This window comes from Chenopodium album, chromosome 9 (genome assembly GCF_948465745.1).
Source record: "Chenopodium album chromosome 9, dcCheAlbu1.1, whole genome shotgun sequence".
Taxonomy (NCBI): Eukaryota; Viridiplantae; Streptophyta; class Magnoliopsida; order Caryophyllales; family Amaranthaceae; genus Chenopodium; species Chenopodium album.
Window position 1 is genome coordinate 16,304,037 of NC_137842.1, and position 21,920 is coordinate 16,325,956.

Here is a 21,920-nt window from a genome sequence, read left to right on the forward strand (position 1 = left end):
AACAATCACAAGAATAGTTAGAAATCACACAAGCCATGATCATAGTGCTAGAGTCATTTGAGTATTTGGAATAGAAGAAATCTCACTAACCTCTGGAAAAGTAAGTGTTTCTAAAAGAGGAGCGCAGTTAAGCAGCTCCATCAACACTTTATTCCAATCACAAAAGCCAAAACAACCAAGCTCCAAATGTTTCAGATTTTGAAAGATAGGCAGCTTGAGCTTTGATTCACAGAAATGCAGAGGCTAGATCAAAGAATAAAATAGTCAACTCACTATCAATGAATAAATAGACTCAAGAACTTCAATGCACAAACAAAAGGATGAAAGGGATCAAAGGACAAACCTCAACACATTCTTGCCCAATTGATAAATGTCGTGCGTTAGGCAACAACCAGGCAAGGCTAACTATAGTCTCCAAAAGACAATCTTTAATATCAACTTTAGCTTCAACTACAGCATTCATATGTCCAATGGAGTAATGCAATGCTGAAACATCACTATAAGCTAAATACTCCAAATTAGGAACATTAAGCACAACCTTGGTCCTTTGGCATGTAGAATTCCAGTTAGAAGCATATATATTCAATCTATGAAGAGATGGTGAAGATATTTCAATGGGATCCACAGGATCCCAGTAACCATGCAAATCCAGGTGTTGAAGGGATGGACAACTTGAGACAATCCTGGTAACAAAGTCACCATCAGGGATGATAGGTAAAGTGAGATGGAACTCTTTCAAGTTTGGCAAACACAAAGACAAGGGAACTTGAAGATGAAGATTCACATCAAGCTTCAACACCTCTAGTGTTTGACAAGCAAAAATTTCCAAAAGCAACTGACCGGGTTTCCTCACATGAGCACTAATGTCAAGTTCCTTGACCTGACGGCTTAACGGAAAACACATCCAGGCATTGAGATGCTTAGGTTCCAATTCAGGAAAACAACATTCCCTACATTTATGCAACTTATAAGGCCTGCGATCAGGCTTGCCAAAGTGAAGTTTATATGTGGTAATTTTGTGGGCGTGGCAGAGTTGCAATAGCTTATCAACAAAATTCTTGAAATCCGGGAAAGCGTTTATCATACATGGAGAGTCTACACAATGAGATATAGGTGAGTCGTCAAAATCAAGGCATCTTACCTAGGTGAAAACACGCCTCGATCGCCTCAACAATACACTCATAGCAACGACATCCTTGGAAGGAACTAATGAAAGTATGTCACCTAATACAGAATCAGGTAAACTGCTGATCCTATCTTCTTCTAACAATATATTATCATCATTCCTCTTCAAATGGTTGCGCCTACTTATATTACCCAAGTCTATGTCTAAATTCTTACACCTGGAAGCAGGAAAATCATCATCATCATTATCAAATAACACATGAGCTGGGTTTGAAATTTAAACAGGTACACTATCGCTGGAGAGCTTCATCATCAAAAAATTAGCAAAGAAAGCATGTTAAATTTTTGTAAAACCCAGAATTCAAAACTAAACAGTTCTACCTCCAATTTTGTGAAACCCCATCAAAAGGCAAGTTTAACCCACTTATTAAACTTCAAGTTTACACCTTTTTTTTTTTTTTTTTTTTTTTTTTTTTTTTGTGAAACAAACTTCAAGTTAACACCTTTACATAAGTTCGAATTAATTAATTTCACTGATATCCAGCAGATTATAAATAATAATATTAGTAAAAAGGATTACAAGAGCACATTCTTGAACACCAAATCACCCCAATAAATCAGATTGTTTTACAAAGAAAAGAAATTGTGTTACCTGGAGGGAGCTTTGGAGGTGGAAGCATCCATCTTTTTGAATTTGAATTAAACAATTACAGGGAATATCAATTAGTTAATGAATAAATATTAAGATGAAATACGATGATATTCCACCAAACCATAGATCGCTATCATCATACTAAATTATAACCCTACATTTAATATAGAAGTTTAAATCCACCAAAATAAGAGTCAAGACATTGAGGCTTTTGAGCGGAAGGGAGAGACGAACAGACCGGACTCAATTATCTGTCGCTTTTGTCTGTTGAGCTTGAGATTACGTTTTTTTTTTTATTTTTTTTTCTCGGGTTTTACTACTACGTAGTACATTATAAGGGCGGTAGTAAATCACCTAAATACAGAACAAAATAATAGTTATAAAATGTTACAGACTTACACTATGAAAAATATAGAGCTACAGTTTTGGCAGGAAAGTTTGTTACAAACTTAAGTTGTTAAGTAATTTTAGCTTTTGTCATTTTCTGCCTAAGTTTGTTAGAAAGGGAATCTTTCTGTTTTGAAATTTTGTTTATTAAGCTAAGGTGAGTTGTATTTGGCTAATTAAGAAATGAATTAAACTTCTCTCTATATCTCTCTTCTTCTGCCTCTCTCTCTATTCTATTTCTATCTTCTCTCTATTTCTATTTCTTCTTGCTTACTCCATCCATTTCTGGGTATTAGTCTGGATTTCTGCAACTCAGAAATCTGATAAGGATTCACTCCTTATCAGTGGTATCAGAGCAACCTCTGTTACTCTCTGTCCTGGAATTCTGGCACCATCTCTTACTACTCGAGTGACCAGAATGGATGCACAACTGGCTGCGTTAGAAAGGAAGCTTGAGGCTCAGTCTGCTGCTGCAGCTGCTGCGTCTGCTGCTTCAATTAAACAGATAGAGGATTTGATGGGAATGTTGCAGATCATACAGCTTGCCTCAGCTAAATCAGATGAGCGCGTTTTCCAGCCTAAATTGGGGTATAATCCTAAACTTGAGTTCCCAAAGTTTAATGGTAGTAACCCTCGATTGTGGATTAAAAAAAATGCTCTAAATACTTTAATTTATGCAAAATCCCTAATGAGTAGAAAGTAGACTTGGCTTCCTTGAATATGACTGATAAAGCTGAAAATTGGGTGACTAGTTATCTATCTACTCGTACTACTGTGGATTGGGATGATTTTGTAATTGATGTTAATGGTCGATTTAAGGATGACATTGGGGTCAATGTGGTGGAGGAATTTAACAAACTAAGTCTGTTAGATTCCATTGAGGCTTATGTTGATGAGTTTGAAAATCTGAGAGCCGTGATGTTGCAAAATAGTTATGTGTTGCCTGAAAAGTATTTGCTGGAAAGCTTCATTGGTGGTCTGAAACCTGGAATAAGGCCATTTGTGAGGGATTTTAAACCTCAAATAATCACTACGGCTATAGAATATGCAAGGTTGCAGTCTGAGTCCATTTCTGCTAACTCTCAGCATAAACACAAAACATTTACCCCTTACCAGAAACCTTACCCTACCTCTACCCAGAATACAAGCTCTAAACCTGCACTCCTTCCCACACCCTCCATGAAACCTCTTTCTTTCCCTAAACCCAATAAACCCACAAAATACATCCCAACAAAAGTTAGAGCTGAGAAAATAGCTAAAGGCCTTTGTTATTATTGTGATGCTCCATATGACAGGAATCATAAAAGTCAATTTAAGGAACCCTAGTTGTTCACTATTGAAATTCCAGGCTTAGATGAAGTTGATTCTGCAATAGTGGAGCTGGAGGAACAGGACTCTGTGCAGGAACTTGACCCCCGGATTTCTGTATGTGCCTTGACTGGTGATAAAAATTTTCACACTATGAGAGTGCAAGCTATGGTAAATGGGACTCCTCTGCATACTCTAATTGACTCAGGGAGCACACATAATATTCTAGATTTGCATATGGCTAAGAAACTAGGCTGTCAGAGTGATGTGATAGAAGGGCAGTCAGTCATGGTGGCAGATGGCAATAACTTGATGTGTCAGGCTGTGTGTAGGGGATTTACCTGGTCTCTGGATGGGCAGCAGCATACTGCTAATGTTATGCTGATTTCCTTGGGCAGTTGTGATATGGTGTTGGGGATTCAATGGCTCAGCACCTTGGGTTCTATTTCTTGGAACTTCAGGCAGCTTACAATGAAGTTTAGTAGAAATCATGATGAAGTGATGTTGAAAGGTATACCTAGTCAGAAGCTTAAAGTGTTACAGACCTCACCATTTTCTAAATTGATGTCCTGTGCTGCCCAGCTTTGTTTCTTACAGGTCTCTAATATGACAAAGACAAGTCCACCTACTTGTTTCATTCAAGTTGCAGGGGAAGACAGGGAACATGATGAATTGATTGCTTTATAGAATCAGTTTGCTAATGTGTTTGAGGAACCTGAGGACTTACCACCTAGTAGAGGGGTGTTTGACCGCAGAATTGAGTTGGAGCCTGGGAAGGGAGCAGTGAATATAAGGCCTTATAGGTATCCACTTAGACAAAAAGACATTATTGAACAATTAGTTCAAGAAATGTTAGAGAGGGGAATAATCAGAACTAGTTCTAGCCCGTCTGCCTCTCCAGTTGTCTTGGTGGGTAAGAAGGATGGGACTTGGAGATTATGTGTGGACTACAAAGAGCTTAATAAGAGAACAATCAAGAACAAGTTCCCAATTCCAATGCTGGATGAGTTGATTGATGAACTATCTGGTTCTGTGGTGTTCAGCAAGTTAGATCTCAGATCAGGATACCACCAACTGAGAATCCATCCCAATGATGTATTCAAAACTGCATTCAAGACCCATGAAGGGCACTATGAATTCTTGGTGATGCCCTTTGGTCTTACCAATGCTCCTTCCTCTTTTAAGAGCTGGATGAATGCTGTTTTTAAACCCTTGCTGAGAAAGTGTGTACTTGTCTTCTTTGATGACATTCTGATTTATAGAAAAAGCTTGGCAGAGCATTGGCAACATTTGGCTCAGGTGTTTAGACTGATGATAGAAAATTCTTTGTATGCCAAGTTGAGCAAATGTTCTTTTGCTTCAAGTAGGGTTGAGTACTTGGGGCATTTTATTTCTAAGAATGGGGTTGGAACTGATCAAAGTAAAATCAGTGTTGTCAACTCTTGGCCTAGCCCTTGTCCAGTCAAGGAACTTAGAAGCTTCTTGGGTCTTGCTGGATATTACAGGAAATTCATTAGAAATTATGCAAGCATCTGCAAACCTCTTACTGAGTTATTGAAGAAAGGGGCATTTGAATGGTCTGATGTAGCTCAGACTGCTTTTAATGCATTGAAATCAGCCTTGGTCATGAGTGCTCCAGTCTTGGCTTTACCTGATTTCTCCAAGCAATTTGTGGTGGAGACTGATGCTTGTAAAACAGGTATTGGAGCTGTTTTAATGCAGGACAGTCATCCAATAGCATTTATCAGCAAATCCTTGAGGCACAAATGGCAAAAATTATCAGTTTATGAGAAAGAGTTGCTAGCTATGGTTTTTACTGTTAAAAAATGGGAACAATACTTGATAGGGACACCCTTTGTGGTTAGAATAGATTAAAAGAGCCTAAAATGGTTACTTCGGTAGAAAATCTCAACCCGTTTTCAACAGTTCTGGCTTCCAAGCTAATGGGATTTACTTATGAAATCCATTACAAAGCAGGATCTGAAAATACTGCTGCTGACGCTCTTTCCAGGTTGCCTGGCTCAGAGATTTTACTGATGGCTCTCTTAGTTATTAACCATGATCTTAGCCAGGCTATTAAAGCCAGCTATGCCTTGGATGATAACACTTGTTCTTTGGTGCAGAAACTCAACCAGGGTGAGGTGTTGAGTGGTTTCAGTTTTCAAGATGGGTTGTTAAGGAGACATGGTAGGATTGTAATTGGTCCTGATTTAGTTCTTAAGGCCAAAATAATGACTTGGCATCATGCTTCTATGGAAGCAGGGCATTCTGGGAGGGATCAAACTTGGAAGAGATTGCATAAAGTTTTCTATTGGAAGGGCATGGCCAGAGAGGTCAGTCAATTTGTTAGAAAGTGTTTGGTTTGTCAAGCCTCAAAGTATGATACTTTTGCCAAGCCTGGTGCTCTACAACCCTTACCTATACCTGAGCAAATTTGGACTGATATTTCCATGGACTTTATAACTGGTCTCCCTATGTCCATGAGAAAAATGTTATTTTTGTGGTGGTTGATAGGCTTAGTAAATATGCCCACTTCATGGCCCTCAAACACCCTTTTACAGCTGTTGAGGTGGCTCAAGTGCACCTTAATTTTGTGTTTAAATTCTGTGGGTGGCCTAGAAGTATAGCGAGTGACAGGGACCCTGTCTTCTTAAGCCAATTATGGCAGGGACTTTTCTCTTTACAAGGAACAGAATTCCTCTTATCTTCTGCCTATCACCCTGAGGCAGATGGACAGACTGAGGTGGTTAACAGGTGTTTGAAGACTTATTTGAGATGCATGACTAGTGATCAACCTAAGGAATGGTGCAAATATCTTCCTATGGCAGAATGGTGGTATAATACCCATTTCCATTCTTCTGTTGGTATGACGTACTGCATATGAGGCTGTGTATTGTCAAACTCCCTCACTTCATTTACCCTACCTCCCTGGGGAATCATCTAATGAACTGGTGGATAGAAGCATGCAAAAAAGGGAGATGATATTGAGAGTTCTCAAGGAAAATCTCACTAAGGAACAACATAGAATGAAGACTCATTCTGACAAAAGAAGGTCTGAGAGGAGCTTTGAGGTAAATGATTGGGTGTGGCTCAAGTTACATCCCTATAGATAACATTCTGTTAGCTATAGAGGCAATCAGAAACTGGCTGCTAAATTCTTTGGCCCTTTCAAGGTTTTTGCTGTAATTGGGAAGGTGGCATACAAGTTGTAATTGCCTAGTTCAGCAAGGATTCATAATGTTTTCCATGTGTCTCAGCTCAAGCCTTTTCGAGGCCTCTTACCAACAACAACTTCCTTGCCAACTAATTTGCATCAGGAAGCTCCTATTTCTCCTTCCCCTGCTGCTGTTGTGAACTCTAGGGTGATTACTATTGATGGTAGTGCTCAGAATCAGTATTTGGTACAGTGGGTTGATAAACCTTTGCATGAAGCTTCTTGGGTTGCAAAGGATGATTTTGAGGCACTATATCCTGGTTTTGCTGTTGGTCAGACTTAAGGACAAGTCTTTTAATGGGGGAGGGTATGTTACAGTATGAAAAATATAGAGCTACAGTTTTGGCGGGAAAGTTTGTTACAAACTTAAGTTGTTAAGTAATTTTAGCTTTTGTCATTTTCTGCCTAAGTGTGTTAGAAATGGAATCTTTCTGTTTCGCAATTTTGTTTATTAAGCTAAGGTGAGTTGTATTTGGCTAATTAAGAAATGAATTAAACTTCTCTCTTTATCTCTCTTCTTGTGCCTCTCTCTCTATTCTGTTTCTCTCTTCTCTCTATTTCTATTTCTTCTTGCTTACTCCATCCATTTCTGGGTATTAGTCTGGATTTCTGCAACTCAGAAATCCGATAAGGATTCACTCCTTATCATAAAAGATAAGATTTCCAATCTTACCCTTTTAATTATATATACCCTTTCAACCGTTCCAAACTTCCAACCTATAAATTATTTCAGTCATCATTAATTCATTATTGTTTTTACAACAAAGGATTTCAAAGAGATCAAAAGAAAGCTTTTAGATACTCTGATAATTGTTGTGTATATTTCCTTCAGATTATGCGGGGATTTATAGTACCCTTGCATGAACAGTGTTTACTCGATATGTTAAATACGCAGTGAAAGGTCTAATCGAGCATAAGGTTTTGAGCGGCGATATTTACTTTTGCATGGGAAGCTAAACGGTGATGTTTGGCGGTATTCTTAATCCGTTCATATTATGTAATACGGTGCGTATTACAACACTTCCCCTTGAACGGATTTCTATAGGATGACTCCTATCTAAAATTACATGTATGTAAAAATAAATATTACCGCTATTGTACCTATATGTTTATTTGCCTCATCAAAACCTTGCGAAGAAAAACCCTGTGGGATAAAAACTTGGACGAAGGAAAAAGAGTACAACACATATAGGGCTCCCCCCTAAGTTAGCACATATCACAAAGACGACGCATGTCGGTCATATGCACGAGTTCTTGAAATTTTCTAGGTGGTAATGCCTTCGTGAATAGATCGGCTAAGTTGTTGCATGACTGGATCTGCTTGTCATCGATCTTGCCTTCCTTTTCCAAGTTATGAGTAGAAAAGAACTTGGGGTCGACGTGTTTTGTTTTATCACCTTTGATGTAGCCTCCTTTAATTTGTGAGATGCAAGTAGTGTTGTCTTCAGATATTGTAGTTGGGTCTTCTTCGACTGTTTTGATGCTGCTTTCTTTTAGTATATGTTAGGTCACAGATCGCAACCATATACATTCCCTATCAGCTTCATAAAGGGCACTTAATTCAGCTTGGTTTAATGAAGTTGTTGTTGGTGTCTGCTTGGTTGACTTCCAAGAGATTGATGTATTGCCATAGCTGAAAAGATAACAGTTTGTGATTTTGATTTTACTGGATCCGATAGGTAACCTGCATCAGCATATCCAACAAGAGTAGGATTTTCATTTCTTGGATAGAAGATCCCTAAATCAATTATTCCACGTATATAGCGAAGTAGATGCTTCACTCCATTCCAGTGTCTGCTTGTAGGTTCAGAGCTATACCTTGCTAATAAGTTCACCGTTAATGCAATGTCTGGACAAGTGTTGATAGCCAGGTACATCAAAGCTCCTATTGCACTTAGTTTTGGCATCTCTAGACCAAGTACAACTTCACCTTCTTGTCGGGGTCTAAATGGATCATCTTTGATAATTCGAGCACGAACAATCATTGGTGAATTCAATGGGTGTGCTTTGTCCATATAGAATCTTTTAATACTTTCTCGGCATAATTGGATTGATGAATTAAGATACCATCTTTCAGATGTTCAATTTGTAATCCGAGACAAAATTTTGTTCTTCCAAGGTCTTTCACTTCAAATTCTTTCATCATACATTTAGCGGTTTCTTTGATTTCCTTATGTGATCCGATGATGTTTAAATCATCAACATACACCGCTATTATGACAAAACCATTTTCGGACCTTTTGATGAATACACATAGACAAATTTGGTCGTTCTTATACCCTCCTTTGATGAGTAGGTACTCACTTAAACGGTTCAACCACATCCTCCCAGATTGCTTTAAACCGTAGAGTAATTTTTTCAATTTTATGGAATGTAGCTTTCGAGGTTATGACCTCAAAGGTTCAGGTAGTTCAAGTCCTTCAGGGACTCTCATATAGATGTCGGTATCAAGTGACCCATAAAGGTATGTAGTCACAACATCCATCAAACACATTTGTAGTCCTTTGCATGCTGATACACTTATGCGGAATCTTAGTGTCGTGGAATCTACCACAGGTGAATATGTTTCCTCATAGTCGATTCCCGGTCTTTGAGAGAAACCTTGGGCTACAAGTCTAGCCTTGTATCTTACAATTTCGTCCTTTTCATTTCTTTTTCGTATGAACACCCATCTATACCCGACGGATTTCACTCCTTTTGGAGTCCGGACTGCAGGACTGAAAACTTTGCGTTTTGCGAGAGATTTTAATTCAAGCTGAATGGCTTCTTTCCATTTTGGCCAATCACTCCTTCGTTGACATTCATCTACAAATGATGGCTCGGTGTCCTCAACATCAGTGATGATTTCTGTGGCAATTAAGTATGCGAACACATCATTGACATAGGTTTTTACTCTATCCCACTGTTTTCTAGTGTGGATGTAATTTATTGAAATTTCATGATTGTCGACGATTTCGTTTTCACGCTCCCCCTCAGATGTACTATCCGACTCTTTAGATTCATCTTGGGGGTTGATGATATTTTCATCAATTTGGATTTGATCCACTTTATTTGAGGAGTTTTCACTCTTTTTATTCCTCATTTCCACTCTTTTAGATTTTCTCGGCTTTAGATCTTTAGCTCCGAGGGGCCTGCCACGTCTTTTGTGTGCTGCAATTTTACCTGAAAGTGGATAATACATTTTCTTTGTTGGGATTTCAACCCTAGCAGGGGCATTCACTGAAGGTATATGTGACTTTGTCACTCCTTTTGTATCAGTGAATGCGTCTGGCAATTGATTTGCAATGTTTTGCAAATGTATTATTTTTTGCACTTCTTGTTCGCACGCATTTGCCCTTGGATCAAGGTATGATAGATTTTTGGAATTCCATGACATTTCTTTCTGATAGAGGAATAAACAAGTCGTTAATTGTCTATCCCAAATTCAAACACAATTTATAAAATCCTAAACCAACCTAATACAAGTATAAGGTAAGTATAGGGTCGAACCCAAAGGAGTGAGTCGGTATTAACTATAGCCTAAATCAAGCTATTTCGAAGATTGTAGTGAGAAAATGGTTGGTATTATGGTAGTAAAATTAGACTAATCAAGTAGTTCAAGAAGCTAAATACTAGGGATATAGGTTCCACATGCTAGTTCAATAATCGTGCTAATCAATGATTTCTTCGTTTGATTCAAGCATTGCAAAGGACAAACAATAGTAGTAATCAAGAGAGTATAAGAGCTATCTCCTAGAGGCCAAGCTAGGGGTCACTATGAATGGCTAATCAAGGAAATTCACAATCAAACTCAATCAATTAAAGCAATTCTCAAATTGATGGGTCATGTCATTAAGAATTAAAATGCAATCTAGATTAATCTTATAGGTTGATCATTCCTAATATAATTAATCACATGCAAAACTATGTCAACCAATTTAATTGCAACAATTCAATTGATCAAAGATCATCAACTTAACACAAATTATCAATCAAGCATGCTTCCCCTTCTCCCTAGCAACTAATCTACTCACTAATCATGGTGTAACTCAAGAACAAATCACTAGAATTAGCATTGATCATCATTCTAAATCAAAATCAAGAGAAAAAAAATATCAACTACAATATCCAATTCAAATCCAAGCAATTCAAACAATCAAAGATGAAACTAAATCAATCAAGTAAAGAGATGAACTAGAAGAAGAAATTCTTACTAACATTAATGATTGAAAATGAAGAAATCCAAGCACAATTGATCCAATGTTGAAATAAAAATCCAATACCAAGAACTTCTCTCTAACTTCTCTCTCTAAAACTAAGCTAATTGTAGACACCTAAAAATGTCTCCCTAAAACCAAACCCGATGATGAACAACCTTTCACCGCCATTATTGGTCGGGTTGAGTATTTAATTTTTGGAGTGCTTAAATACATATTTTCATTTCATAAACCAACCCAATTCCTATCCCATTTCCCCAAAATATAACTTATTTTCCTCTTTTCGTGTCTTTAAACCCAAAATAATTCATTTCGTGTCCTTTAAAATCATTTATTTCGTGTCCTTTTTATAAAAATGTTTAATCCAATTTATTTTGGTCCATAATATGGGTCCAATGATTGAATAGTTAGATGGGGCTTTAAAAGAGCTTTCCAACAATATATTATAAGCCCAAATTCGAGTTATAACGAATAAGTTATGACCAAAATATTAATATGAGCCCAAACCGAACCTAAGCCCACCTTACCTACGACCCAATGATCATATGGAGGGTCCAAAAGCTTTAATCCCAAACCTAAACCAATTAGAATTAATTAGAAGCTTCTATAAGTTTTTAAAAGATCTTAATTATCCATTTTGAAAAGATAAGATTAAAGAGTTTGAAATTGAATAAAACTTTTCTTTTTGAAAATCCTATTTCTATCCGAATTGAAAGACGTTCAAAGATAGACAGATATTATTTTAGTGCATCATAGTTTTTATCCAAATTTTATATGGTTGGATAGCCCTTGAAATTATCTTTCCAATGATATATTATATTATCAATTCCGATCTATAACGGAAAAGATATGAATAAAATGTCAAACTCTATCCAAAACTGACACCGTCTCACTATTTCGGCCATATTTTTTTATTCTGCAAAATATTTTAATCTGATTCTAATTGGGTTAGAAAGTAGACTTCAAGAGATTTTCAACGATATCTTATTCATCTTATTCTGATTTCTGGATCAAAAGATATGATAAAAACAAAAACCGCAAAAACTGTTGTCTATCGCAAGGATTTTATCCGATTCGAATTCCTATCTTTTCTTGATTCGACCCCTCTTTTTTCCCTATAAATAGAGGTCATATTTCCCCTTTTTCAATAATCAACAAGATTGATCATAAAATAATTCTCTTCTCCCTCTTTAGCCTAAACACTAGCCTCCCCATTCTTTTAATATTTCTTCCCTTAAGCACTCCAAGGAGTTCATACAATACCCAAAGTTCTAGACTTAAACTAAGGCGTGAAAGGTATAAATAACTGAGGGTTTGGACCAAATCACCTCTAGTTTTTATTTAATTTAATTTTCATTTGCTTTATATTTTTATTGAAGTTACTAACAGTTTATTCATGATGTAGCAATTTAAAGGAACGCTCGGAATGTGAGTAATTAATTAATTTAATTACTCTTATTTTATTTTAATATTGCTAGCATCATGATTAGGTTATTTTATATTTGATTTGACTCACATTATTAATGTCAAATTGCTTCCAATATTAATGTTTATTCTATTATTATTTTGATCACCATATTACATGTTTAAAGGGAATATGTAAATGAAAATCACGCCTAATAAGATAATTTGGACAACCGGTTTAGGTTCCTTTTAATCTTGTTGTTTAATCAAGTGATCACAATATTTTAGAATAATATGTTGCATTAATATTAAACCAATTTAGAATAATAATAGTTTGGAGCGAATTGAATATTTTGTTTGTATGCCTTTGAGATCGCAGGAATCACTTTTCACTACAAGAATCGAGTAGAGGCCAATACGGGCGAATGTGACTCCATGACTCACTTCGTACCATCATCCCCGATCCTTCTTTCGTGGTTCCGAACCATATGGAGTTAGTAATCTCATGGATTATGAATGGGGTGTAACCTTCACGGGTCAATCGTTGTTGCATATCGTTGTCCCTTTATCGTGGTTGCCTTTTATGATCCGTGAACGGTTTACAAGTTCCTTAAAAACTTGTTGGCGGCTCCCTACTTTCCTTGTCCCTAATCGTATATGTCAATTCCCACTTCCTATGAGTGCAAAGCATATATACAACATGCTTTAACGTAGGCGCACTTCAAACGACGCCTACACTAATGAAAATTATCTAAAAGTTATCTTCAAAAAGGAATTACAAGTGTATTTATAGGCAAAGAAGAAAACGGGATCCCCGCGCCCTCTCTAGTAAAACCCGCGCCCGCGGAAAAATGGGTACGGAACCCATAACAAACTCCGCGGGCTTTCTGGGCAACACCCGCGCCCGCAGCAAAGGCCTCCGCGCCCGCGGCAAAGGCGCGGCGAATCCCCTGCTCCCAAAGGGTGATCAGAGGGCCGCGGTCTCTCTGGTATGGAGCAGACTCTCCAGACTACCCGCGCCCGCGGGGAGCCGGCGGCCAGACCGCGGAGAGTTCCTGGTCGAAATTTGCCAATTTGGTGCATACGAGCCCGCGCCTGCGGCCTTCGGTACCCGCGCTCGCGGCAGACTGGCAGGGCTTGATGCCTTCTCCAAGCCCTCTCCATGCCCTCTCTGAGCCCTCTCCAAGCCGATTACTTCCTCCTTGCTTAGTCAATATAGCCCATCTTGATCCCCTTGCAAAGACAAATCCTAGGTACCTACAAGAACAAGCAACGGAAAGGAATAAAAGGGAAAAAGAACCAAATAAAAGGAAAACACGAAAAACACAAGGAAAGAATGAAATAATGGAATTAAAGGAAAAAGGACCAAAAATAAGATAAGAAAGCATAAAAAGGAGATGAAATCATCCTAAAAGAATACCCTATGAGTGCCATAAATGACACTCATCAAATTCCCCCAAGCTAGACTTTTGCTCGTCCCGAGCAAAACAAAGGCTAAAAAGGAAAAAGAAGGGCTTATTCAAAATAAGAAAAATAAAGAGGTGAGAATATACACTAACTCACTTTCGTAGGAATCACGGTCAATTTTAGCAACAAAAGACAAGCCATTTAAACCCCTAGAGATAACCTATAACTCTTATTAAACAAACAAAAGAAGGAAAAATGAGGCAAAATACAAGAATAAAGAGCAAATAATGAAAAACAACAATGATTTCTATAAAAATCTGTGTGAAATGGACTTTGCAAAGTGACTATAGTTCAAATGAATAACAACCTTTCTAAAGTAAATAATGGTATGCACGTTATAAGATACCTAAGGTTGATTGAAACATAAATATGCTAAGCATAGGAACTAGTTGTCACTAGGGCTGTTCAATGTCGGATATCGGATCCGATCCGATCCGAATTTTCGGATATCCGAAATTTCGGATCGGAGATTTTGCGATCCGAATCCGATCCGAAATTTTCGAATATCCGAATTTTTCGGGTATCCGAATTTTCGGATCGGATATCCAAGATATCCGAATTCGAATTTTTAAAAATAGAACGTTTGTTTTTATATAAATTGACCTGCTTTGGCTGCTGCTTATCTTTAAAATGCTACATTAATTGATTTTTTTTTTTTATAAAGCAAGTCAATCTTAGTGTATTGCCTTACAACCTGTTAACAAGTCAAGCATAAGTTTATAAAATTATTACTACAAAAAAGAAAAAAAAAAAGCAAAAAGTTAACAATCCTACATCACAAATTCACAACTCACAAGTTCACTAAGTATTATTACAAAACAGAATCCAAAAAATAGAGTCCACAAGTACTCCAAGTCTCCAAGCCGCGCTTCCAACTTTCCGGGTTCAAACTCATTGATCATCCAAAGTAGTGTCCATTGTTTCATCAATAATGATATCTGGTTGCTCCAAGGTTAAATCTTTCATGCCTAGCAATTTAGCAAATACAACAAATTTTGGTTAAAACTAAAACAAAAAAAAAAGACAATTAAATAAAGACTTACTTGGCCTTCTTCCATTTTTTCCATAGCAAGCAAATTCTCCTCTATATAAAATGGTGTTTGAGAAGTACGTAGCCAATCTTGAGTGCAAACTAGAGCTTCAACCATTTTTGTAGTCAATGAGGTACGGAATGAATCAAGTACACGCCCACCAGTGCTAAAAGCCGATTCGGAAGCAACGGTGGAAATCGGTATGGCAAGCACATCCTTATCCATTTTGTAAAGGACAGGATATCTCTTACTTTGATCCTTCCACCATGCTAAGATATCAAAGCTAGAGTTTAATTGCTCACATGCATCCTCTAAATACTTCTCTAACTCAGTTTTGCCTACATTGCTTAATAAGCAACCGGTATCCCTTTCATACTTTGAAGTCAAGATGTGTTGAGGGTCAAATTTAAATTTGCTCCCTGATTGCCCACTTCTCATAGACACATTTGGAGTGCAAGGGGTAGAATTGGCATTAGAAGAGGAGAAACATTCTTGTGTTGTAGACATGGAGGCAGAATATGTGTTAAACAAAGTGTCCAAGACAACCTTGATTTTAGAGATCAAAAGAGTGGATCTTGCTTCATCATAAGTATCACGCACAATCCAATTAACATAATTCATCTTATGCCTAGGGTCAAGGATTACACCCACAAACACCAAAACATTGATATTCTCAACATTTCCATAATATTTTTCATACTTTTCTTTCATTTGTTTTGCCATTTTCCTAAGACCTTCATAATCATCATCTAGGCAAGACTCAATCATGTATTTAGTCCCATAGATCTCATGCACATAAATGTTAGATGTCACATACCGAGAACCTAAAATTCTCAATGTTGCTTCATAGAAAATGTTCAAGAAAGGTAGAAAGAATCTTACTTTGTTCCAATCTTCTTCCGTTGGACTACCACCCACCTTCCTAAGCTCCTTAAAACAAGCAGAATCTTTCATGCACAAACTAGCAAAAGACTTTTTAAATTTGATGGCAAATTTAAGCATTAGAAAAGTAGAGTTCCACCTTGTATCCACATCCAAAACAACAAGACTTTTACTATCTTCTTTCTTTTCCTTTATGCAAGCTTTAAACTTTTGAAGCCTAGCAGGAGAGGACCGAACAAACCTAACAAGAGTACAGATTTTATTGATAGAGCCATCAAGATTTTTCAAACCCTCTTTCACAATCAAATTAATAATATGAGCAGAACACCTCACATGCAAATATTGACCATCTAAGACACTTGACTCCCAAATATTAAGTCTTCTTCTCAAGTAATCAATAGCAAGATCATTAGAGCTTGCATTGTCAACAGTCACAGTCAAAATGTTTTTCACACCCCATGCATTCAAACACTTTTCAACAGTTTTGCCAATTATTTGCCCAGAATGTCCAGCCACAGAACAAAAATTAATGATCTTCTTATGCAAAGTCCAATCGTCATCAATGAAATGAGCGGTCAAGCACATGTAACTTAGATTTTGACTAGAAGTCCAAGTATCCGTGGTTAAACAAACCTTGGAGTTCAATTTCGCAAAAGTTGTTTTAAGTTTTTTACTCTCTTCAAGAAAGAGTTTATAACAATCTCGAGTAGTGGTATAACGTGAAGGAATGACAAATAGGGGATTTAAGGATTTGACAAAGTCACAAAAACCTTGACGTTCAACAAAAGAAAAAGGCAATTCATCCACAATAATCATTTTTGCAAGCTCTTTTCTACAATTATCATGATCAAATTCCCACAATTTAGGAACACTTACAGTTTCAATATTCCCATCATCATTAACTATTGTTTTTTTTTTTTTTTTTTCTGAAGTTCAATCAACTTTTGCTTCACATCCATATTTGGAGGATAATATTTGCATCTTGTAACGTGATTTTTCAGAGGGGTGGTTCCATTAATACTTGCACAACCAATAAGAGACTTACAATATTTGCAAGAAGCGTATTTTGGGTCGTCGGTCAGATTGTAATGATCCCACCATTCATATTTTTTCTTCTTCTTGCAAGGCACTTTTCTTTGCTTAGAGTTCTTACCAGAAGCACCAGATCTTTTTCTTGTTTTTTTTGTTTGGGATTCCTTTTCTATTGCGTCATCATCGTCATTTTCATCGCCAATTTCAGGACTTTCAGCAGTGTCATTATTTTGATGGTCTTCATTCTCATCAATACTTGATGGGACAACCTATAAGACAAAACCCATAAAAAATATGAACACAATAACACAAAGGAGCATAATTTTAGAAATTCTAACACAAAGGAGTGAGAAATTTCAGAATTTTTAAAATTAAAAAAAAAACCCCAAATCACCTTAACTAAGTAGTAACTACTAAGACGAAAATTACTACTAACTAATAAGCACTGAAATTACTGAAATTCATATCATCTAGTAAATTAATGGAACAATTACAAGAATTAAAGGTTGAAAATTACTTGTGATTCCATAGTCATGGCTAAAACTTGAATGGTGCGGCTGGTCTGGTCACTAATTGGTGGTGCGTCGACAACAGCTAGTGGCCATGGGCGACTTCGCAGTGCTGCGTTTGGGAGTGAATGGTGCGGCGATTAGGGTTTGAGTTCTTTGAGAAGAGAGTGAGAGCGTGAGAATGAAACTGAGAAAGTGAGAAACTAAAACCTAAAGATAAAGCAGGCTAAATTAAGGTGCAAAACTATTTTTATTTTTATTTTTTTTTTAATATAGTTTCGGATATCCGATTGGAAAAAAAGTCGATCCGAATCCGATCCGAATATCCGGTATATTTTTCGGATATCCGATCCGAAATATCCAAAATTAAAATTTCGAATCGGATACCCGAAATTTCGGATCGGATTGGCGGATTTTTGGGTCGGATCGGATATTTTTGAACAACCCTAGTTGTCACACTCCACTTTCATCTCAAACGATCTTACCGCGTTCCCCCTACTAATCTCATATCTCCCCTTAGTGAGCGTCTCATAAGTTCCACGAAGGAACCAGAAAAAGATCAAATTTATGGCTACTCGACGTCTTGACTACGCATCCCCTTTCTTTAGGCTATAACCCATGATTCCCTCCACCGATGAATGAATCAACTCCTAGGTCAAAAGGTCTTCCCAAAGGTTGTAACGTAAGGCAAAAAGGGTTAAGGTAGGCTAAATTTAAAACTTGGTGGTTAACCTAAATTGTGAAGCAAAGATTGTGCATTTCTTTACACCATAACCAAGTAATCACCAAACAAAAATACCAACACCCCCAAGCTTATTCAAAGCTAAGATCACAAACGTATACACAAAAAGCGTTAGAACGCATCCCCCCAAGCTTAAATGGAGCATTGTTCTCAATGCTAAAAAAGGAAGAATACTCACATCAAAATATTTTTGCATTTTTGCATTTTTCACTTTTATATTTTTTTTCACCTTTTCTTTATTAGTGCTTTGTCCTCGCCTTTTTTTTTTTAACTTTAGACGGCTTTTACAACTTTGCACATGCTTTGTCCTTGCCTTTTTTTTTTTTTTTTTTTTTTTTTTTTTTTTTTTTTACTTTGGACGGCTTTTTTTCATTTATTCACTTGACATTATTCACAAAATATATACAAAACACGATCTTGCTTTCATTTTGAACCAATAACCATACTTATATACCACAATCTCCAAAATATGACCATTTGCTTCACAAAAACCCAAAATGGAACAAAAAGAAACAAAAGGCTCAAGAATCTAAAGATGTGGCTTGAAAAGAAAGGAAAAAGGATAAAAGGGCTAGCAAGATGGCAACGTATCCCTAATCCCAAAAGTAAAAAAAAAGAAGTATGCTATCCTAGAAAAAGGAAAAATACCTCCCCGAAAAGATGCCTTTGTCCTCCCTAGGTGGTTCGGTCTCGGTCTTAGGAATCATACGTTAAGATTCAAGATTAGGTTTGCGAAAGTCAAGGATCCACGCCGCTCATACAAGAATATGTTGAAGGCTTGAAAAAGTATGAATCTCACATGGTTGTAGCAAAAACTCACTAAGGTTGTCAAATCGAAGATAGGGAGCAACTACCAACATGCCACAAACAAGTAGAATCCGGCTTCATGATCCGCCTAGTTCTAGACAACTACCTTAGCATGCTTTATCCTAGAATCAACCAAACGTATTCTCAAACCGTGCATACCATGACCACCTAGTAAGGTTATTATTCAAAAACAAGAGTCCATTGTTTACAAGTCCAAGTCAAAAAACGAAAGAGTGAAAAATAAAGCCTCAAAAAGCTATGTATAAAACCAAGAACAAAAAGAAGAGAAAAGAAAAAAAAAGAAAATATGGAAAACAAAGATAAAGGAAAAGTAGGATAACAAAGAAAAGGACAAAGATGCAATCATAACACGTATTTCCCAATCGACAAACAAGCGGTCAAATGGCCACATCGCCAAAGACCCCAAACACACTAGGTGTTATAATCATACATCCTCGAACCGTTCAACTCTCCTAAAACTAATCCTAATCTAAGCAACCAAGAAAAGTAAAGGAAGAAAAGTAAAGAGATAAAACAAGAAAGGCCTCACCAAGCGTCCAAGCTATGCTACAATAATAAAGGAGCAAGAACGACCTCCTCTAAGAAGCTTCAAAGACCAAAGCATTAGCTATGAGCAAGGTGAGAAAAATAAAAGAAAAGGACTATATACAAAATGAAATTGTTAGTAACTTCCAAACAAAAGCAAACAAAAGGAAACTTATGCGAAAACTATGTACAAAGAACCAGAGAAACCATCATCATCATCATCAATAAAAGAGACCACAAAACATCATCATCAAAACCAAGACAACAAGATAAACAACATACCAACGAGACCACCAAGAGCGAAGCAAGAGAAATCCATCAAAGCCTTTTCAAACACATCCCCAAGAGTCCAAGCAGCCTCCCCCAAAACCTACCCTAAAACATCCTAATTGACTTTCCCCCGCACAAAATAAGGGCATCGACCGCGATACTTAAAAACATGCAAAGCTAAAAGGGAGGAAACAAAAAGGGAATCAAACAACCAAGGGGGAAACTATTGGCCACTAGGGTCGGCACCACCATCATCCACATCCCAAACTCCGGTATAACCGGGAGGGAACCCATATCGACCCTTAAAAAGGTCAAGTTGAGATGTGGATAATTGGTCAAAAGGCTCTGGTTGCATACAGAGCTCGGGGTGAGTGGGGTGAACATAGTAGTAGTCGGGGTCACCTCGATTATCACTCCCCCCCGAGACCCGGTAGTCATAATGACCGGACTCATCTGGGAAGTCACGCCTTGGCTCATCGGGGTTTGTAACCCCGGGCCAATATGGGTACGTGGGGAGGTTATCACCACCCCAAGCTGGCACCGGCCCTTGTTGGGGCGGCACATATGGGTAGTTCACCGGAGGAGTGACCTCCCCTCTACGCACACTAGCGTCATATAGGGCGCTAGTTTGAAAAGACAAAGTTTAATGGTTTGAATACATACCTTGCATGCTCAATTGCATGCGCTCCATATGCTCACGCATAGCCTCCATCTCACGGAGATAGGCATCTCCTTGGTTGTCTTGTTGTTGATGTTGTTGTCTTCTTCTTCTTCTTTGCTGCGGTTGTTGTTGTTGTTCATGCTGAAATTGCCATTGTTGTTGTTGTTGCTCTTGCTCTTCTTCTACTTCTTCTTCATCACCACCTTCTCCTTCTCCACCTTCACCATCATGCCCATCATCATCATCATCGTCCTCATCACCAACATCCTCCTCCATAACATTCTCAAATCTCCCATTATCCGCGGGAATCCTCCAAACAATCCTAGCCTCTCGAGTAATTGAGGTAGCAGCCGGGTTTGGGAGCAAATAGTGGTGCACATTACGCACTAGCCAAGAGTAACCACCGTTTCCCTTAGTCTTAGAAATGAAGCGCAAGGTGTTAAGTTGCTTCACATCCAAATACATGTCTTCACTCTTTCCAATCGGAGTGCAAGACCTCAAGAAACGCTCTTGCTTGAAATAATGCACCAATCTAGTAATCATACCACCATAATGAATCTCACCCGTCTTCTTCCCATTGATGATCAATTGATAACAATTCATGAAAATATACCCAAAATTCAACCTCGGCCCCAAATCCGGCCGTGTAGCCATCCAAAGCACCAAGATCTCCTCCCTCGAAAGTTTCCCAAGATCTTGCTTACTAAACACTGTATAACCAAGAATCCGATGGAGAATACGAAGAGCCGGGTGAATGATCTCGCTAGCAAGCGATTCCTTAGAGTCAAACACCATCTTCTTAGAAATGGCTCTCCACCAAGCAACCTCATTATAATCAGACTTGCGAAGGGCAACCAAGGGCTCATAGATGTCGGTATTTGGGTTGAAGCCAAGGGCTTTGTTGAATTCTGCAAGGTTCATGGTATGCTTGGAATTGAAAAGTTGAAAAGAGATGATATAGTCGGTATCCCCCGTCATATTAAACTCAAAGGTGGAGAAAATTCAATGCATGGTTCCAAATAAGTTCGGGGGGATGACTTTATAAACTCATCCAAACCAAGATTATGGAGCAAAATGTTAAGATCGGCATCAACACCTAATTTTTCCATATCCTCGGGAAAATAGTTGCGGGTCGGTCTAAATTTCCGGGATTTCATTCTATTATAGATAGGGGCGTGCTTAGCCCGGTTATGAAATTTGAGAGCAGGTGAAGGAGGAGGTGGGGCATTATCTTGAGTATTAGTTTGGTTTTAAGGGGGTTCGGTGGTTGAAGGTTGGCTACGAGAGGATTGGCCGGGGGGATTGGTTTGAACTTTTAATTTCTTGCTACTCTTAACTTTCCTCAACAAATCCATAGTCTCAAGCTCAACCAACACAATGAATCACAAAAACACCCAAATTCAACACTACCACCAAATTGAACAAACCTCCCTTCACAAGACCACCCAAAATCACCACAAACTACAAAGTACCTGTTACAAGCAACAAACAACCAAAAATCCAACAACAACCAACAATATTAACAATCTATCACAAAAAGAAGCACAAATCACCCAAAATAATTCCAAAACCACCATACAAACTACCAAAAACATCATACTCAAGCTTAATCAAGGCCACTCACAACCAATGCATAAAATCAATTGAAATTGACAAAAATAAAACAAAGGTTAGAAGTATACCAAGA

General features: G+C 37.8%; 2 protein-coding genes across 2 annotated transcripts; both read right to left on the minus strand.

Moving 5' to 3' along the window:
* Window positions 1-39: 39 nt before the first annotated feature.
* Window positions 40-1,809, minus strand: LOC145557478 (F-box/LRR-repeat protein At3g26922-like). The gene is made up of 4 exons (XM_081618657.1): window positions 1,778-1,809; window positions 1,180-1,343; window positions 344-1,095; window positions 40-243 (listed from the first exon to the last, which is right to left on the minus strand). The coding sequence occupies exons 1-4, from the start codon at window positions 1,807-1,809 to the stop codon at window positions 40-42; spliced, it is 1,152 nt and encodes a 383-aa protein (XP_081474783.1).
* Window positions 1,810-8,257: 6,448 nt separating this feature from the next.
* On the minus strand, window positions 8,258-8,701 carry LOC145557479 (secreted RxLR effector protein 161-like). The gene has a single exon (XM_081618658.1). The coding sequence runs from the start codon at window positions 8,699-8,701 to the stop codon at window positions 8,258-8,260; it is 444 nt and encodes a 147-aa protein (XP_081474784.1).
* Window positions 8,702-21,920: the final 13,219 nt, after the last annotated feature.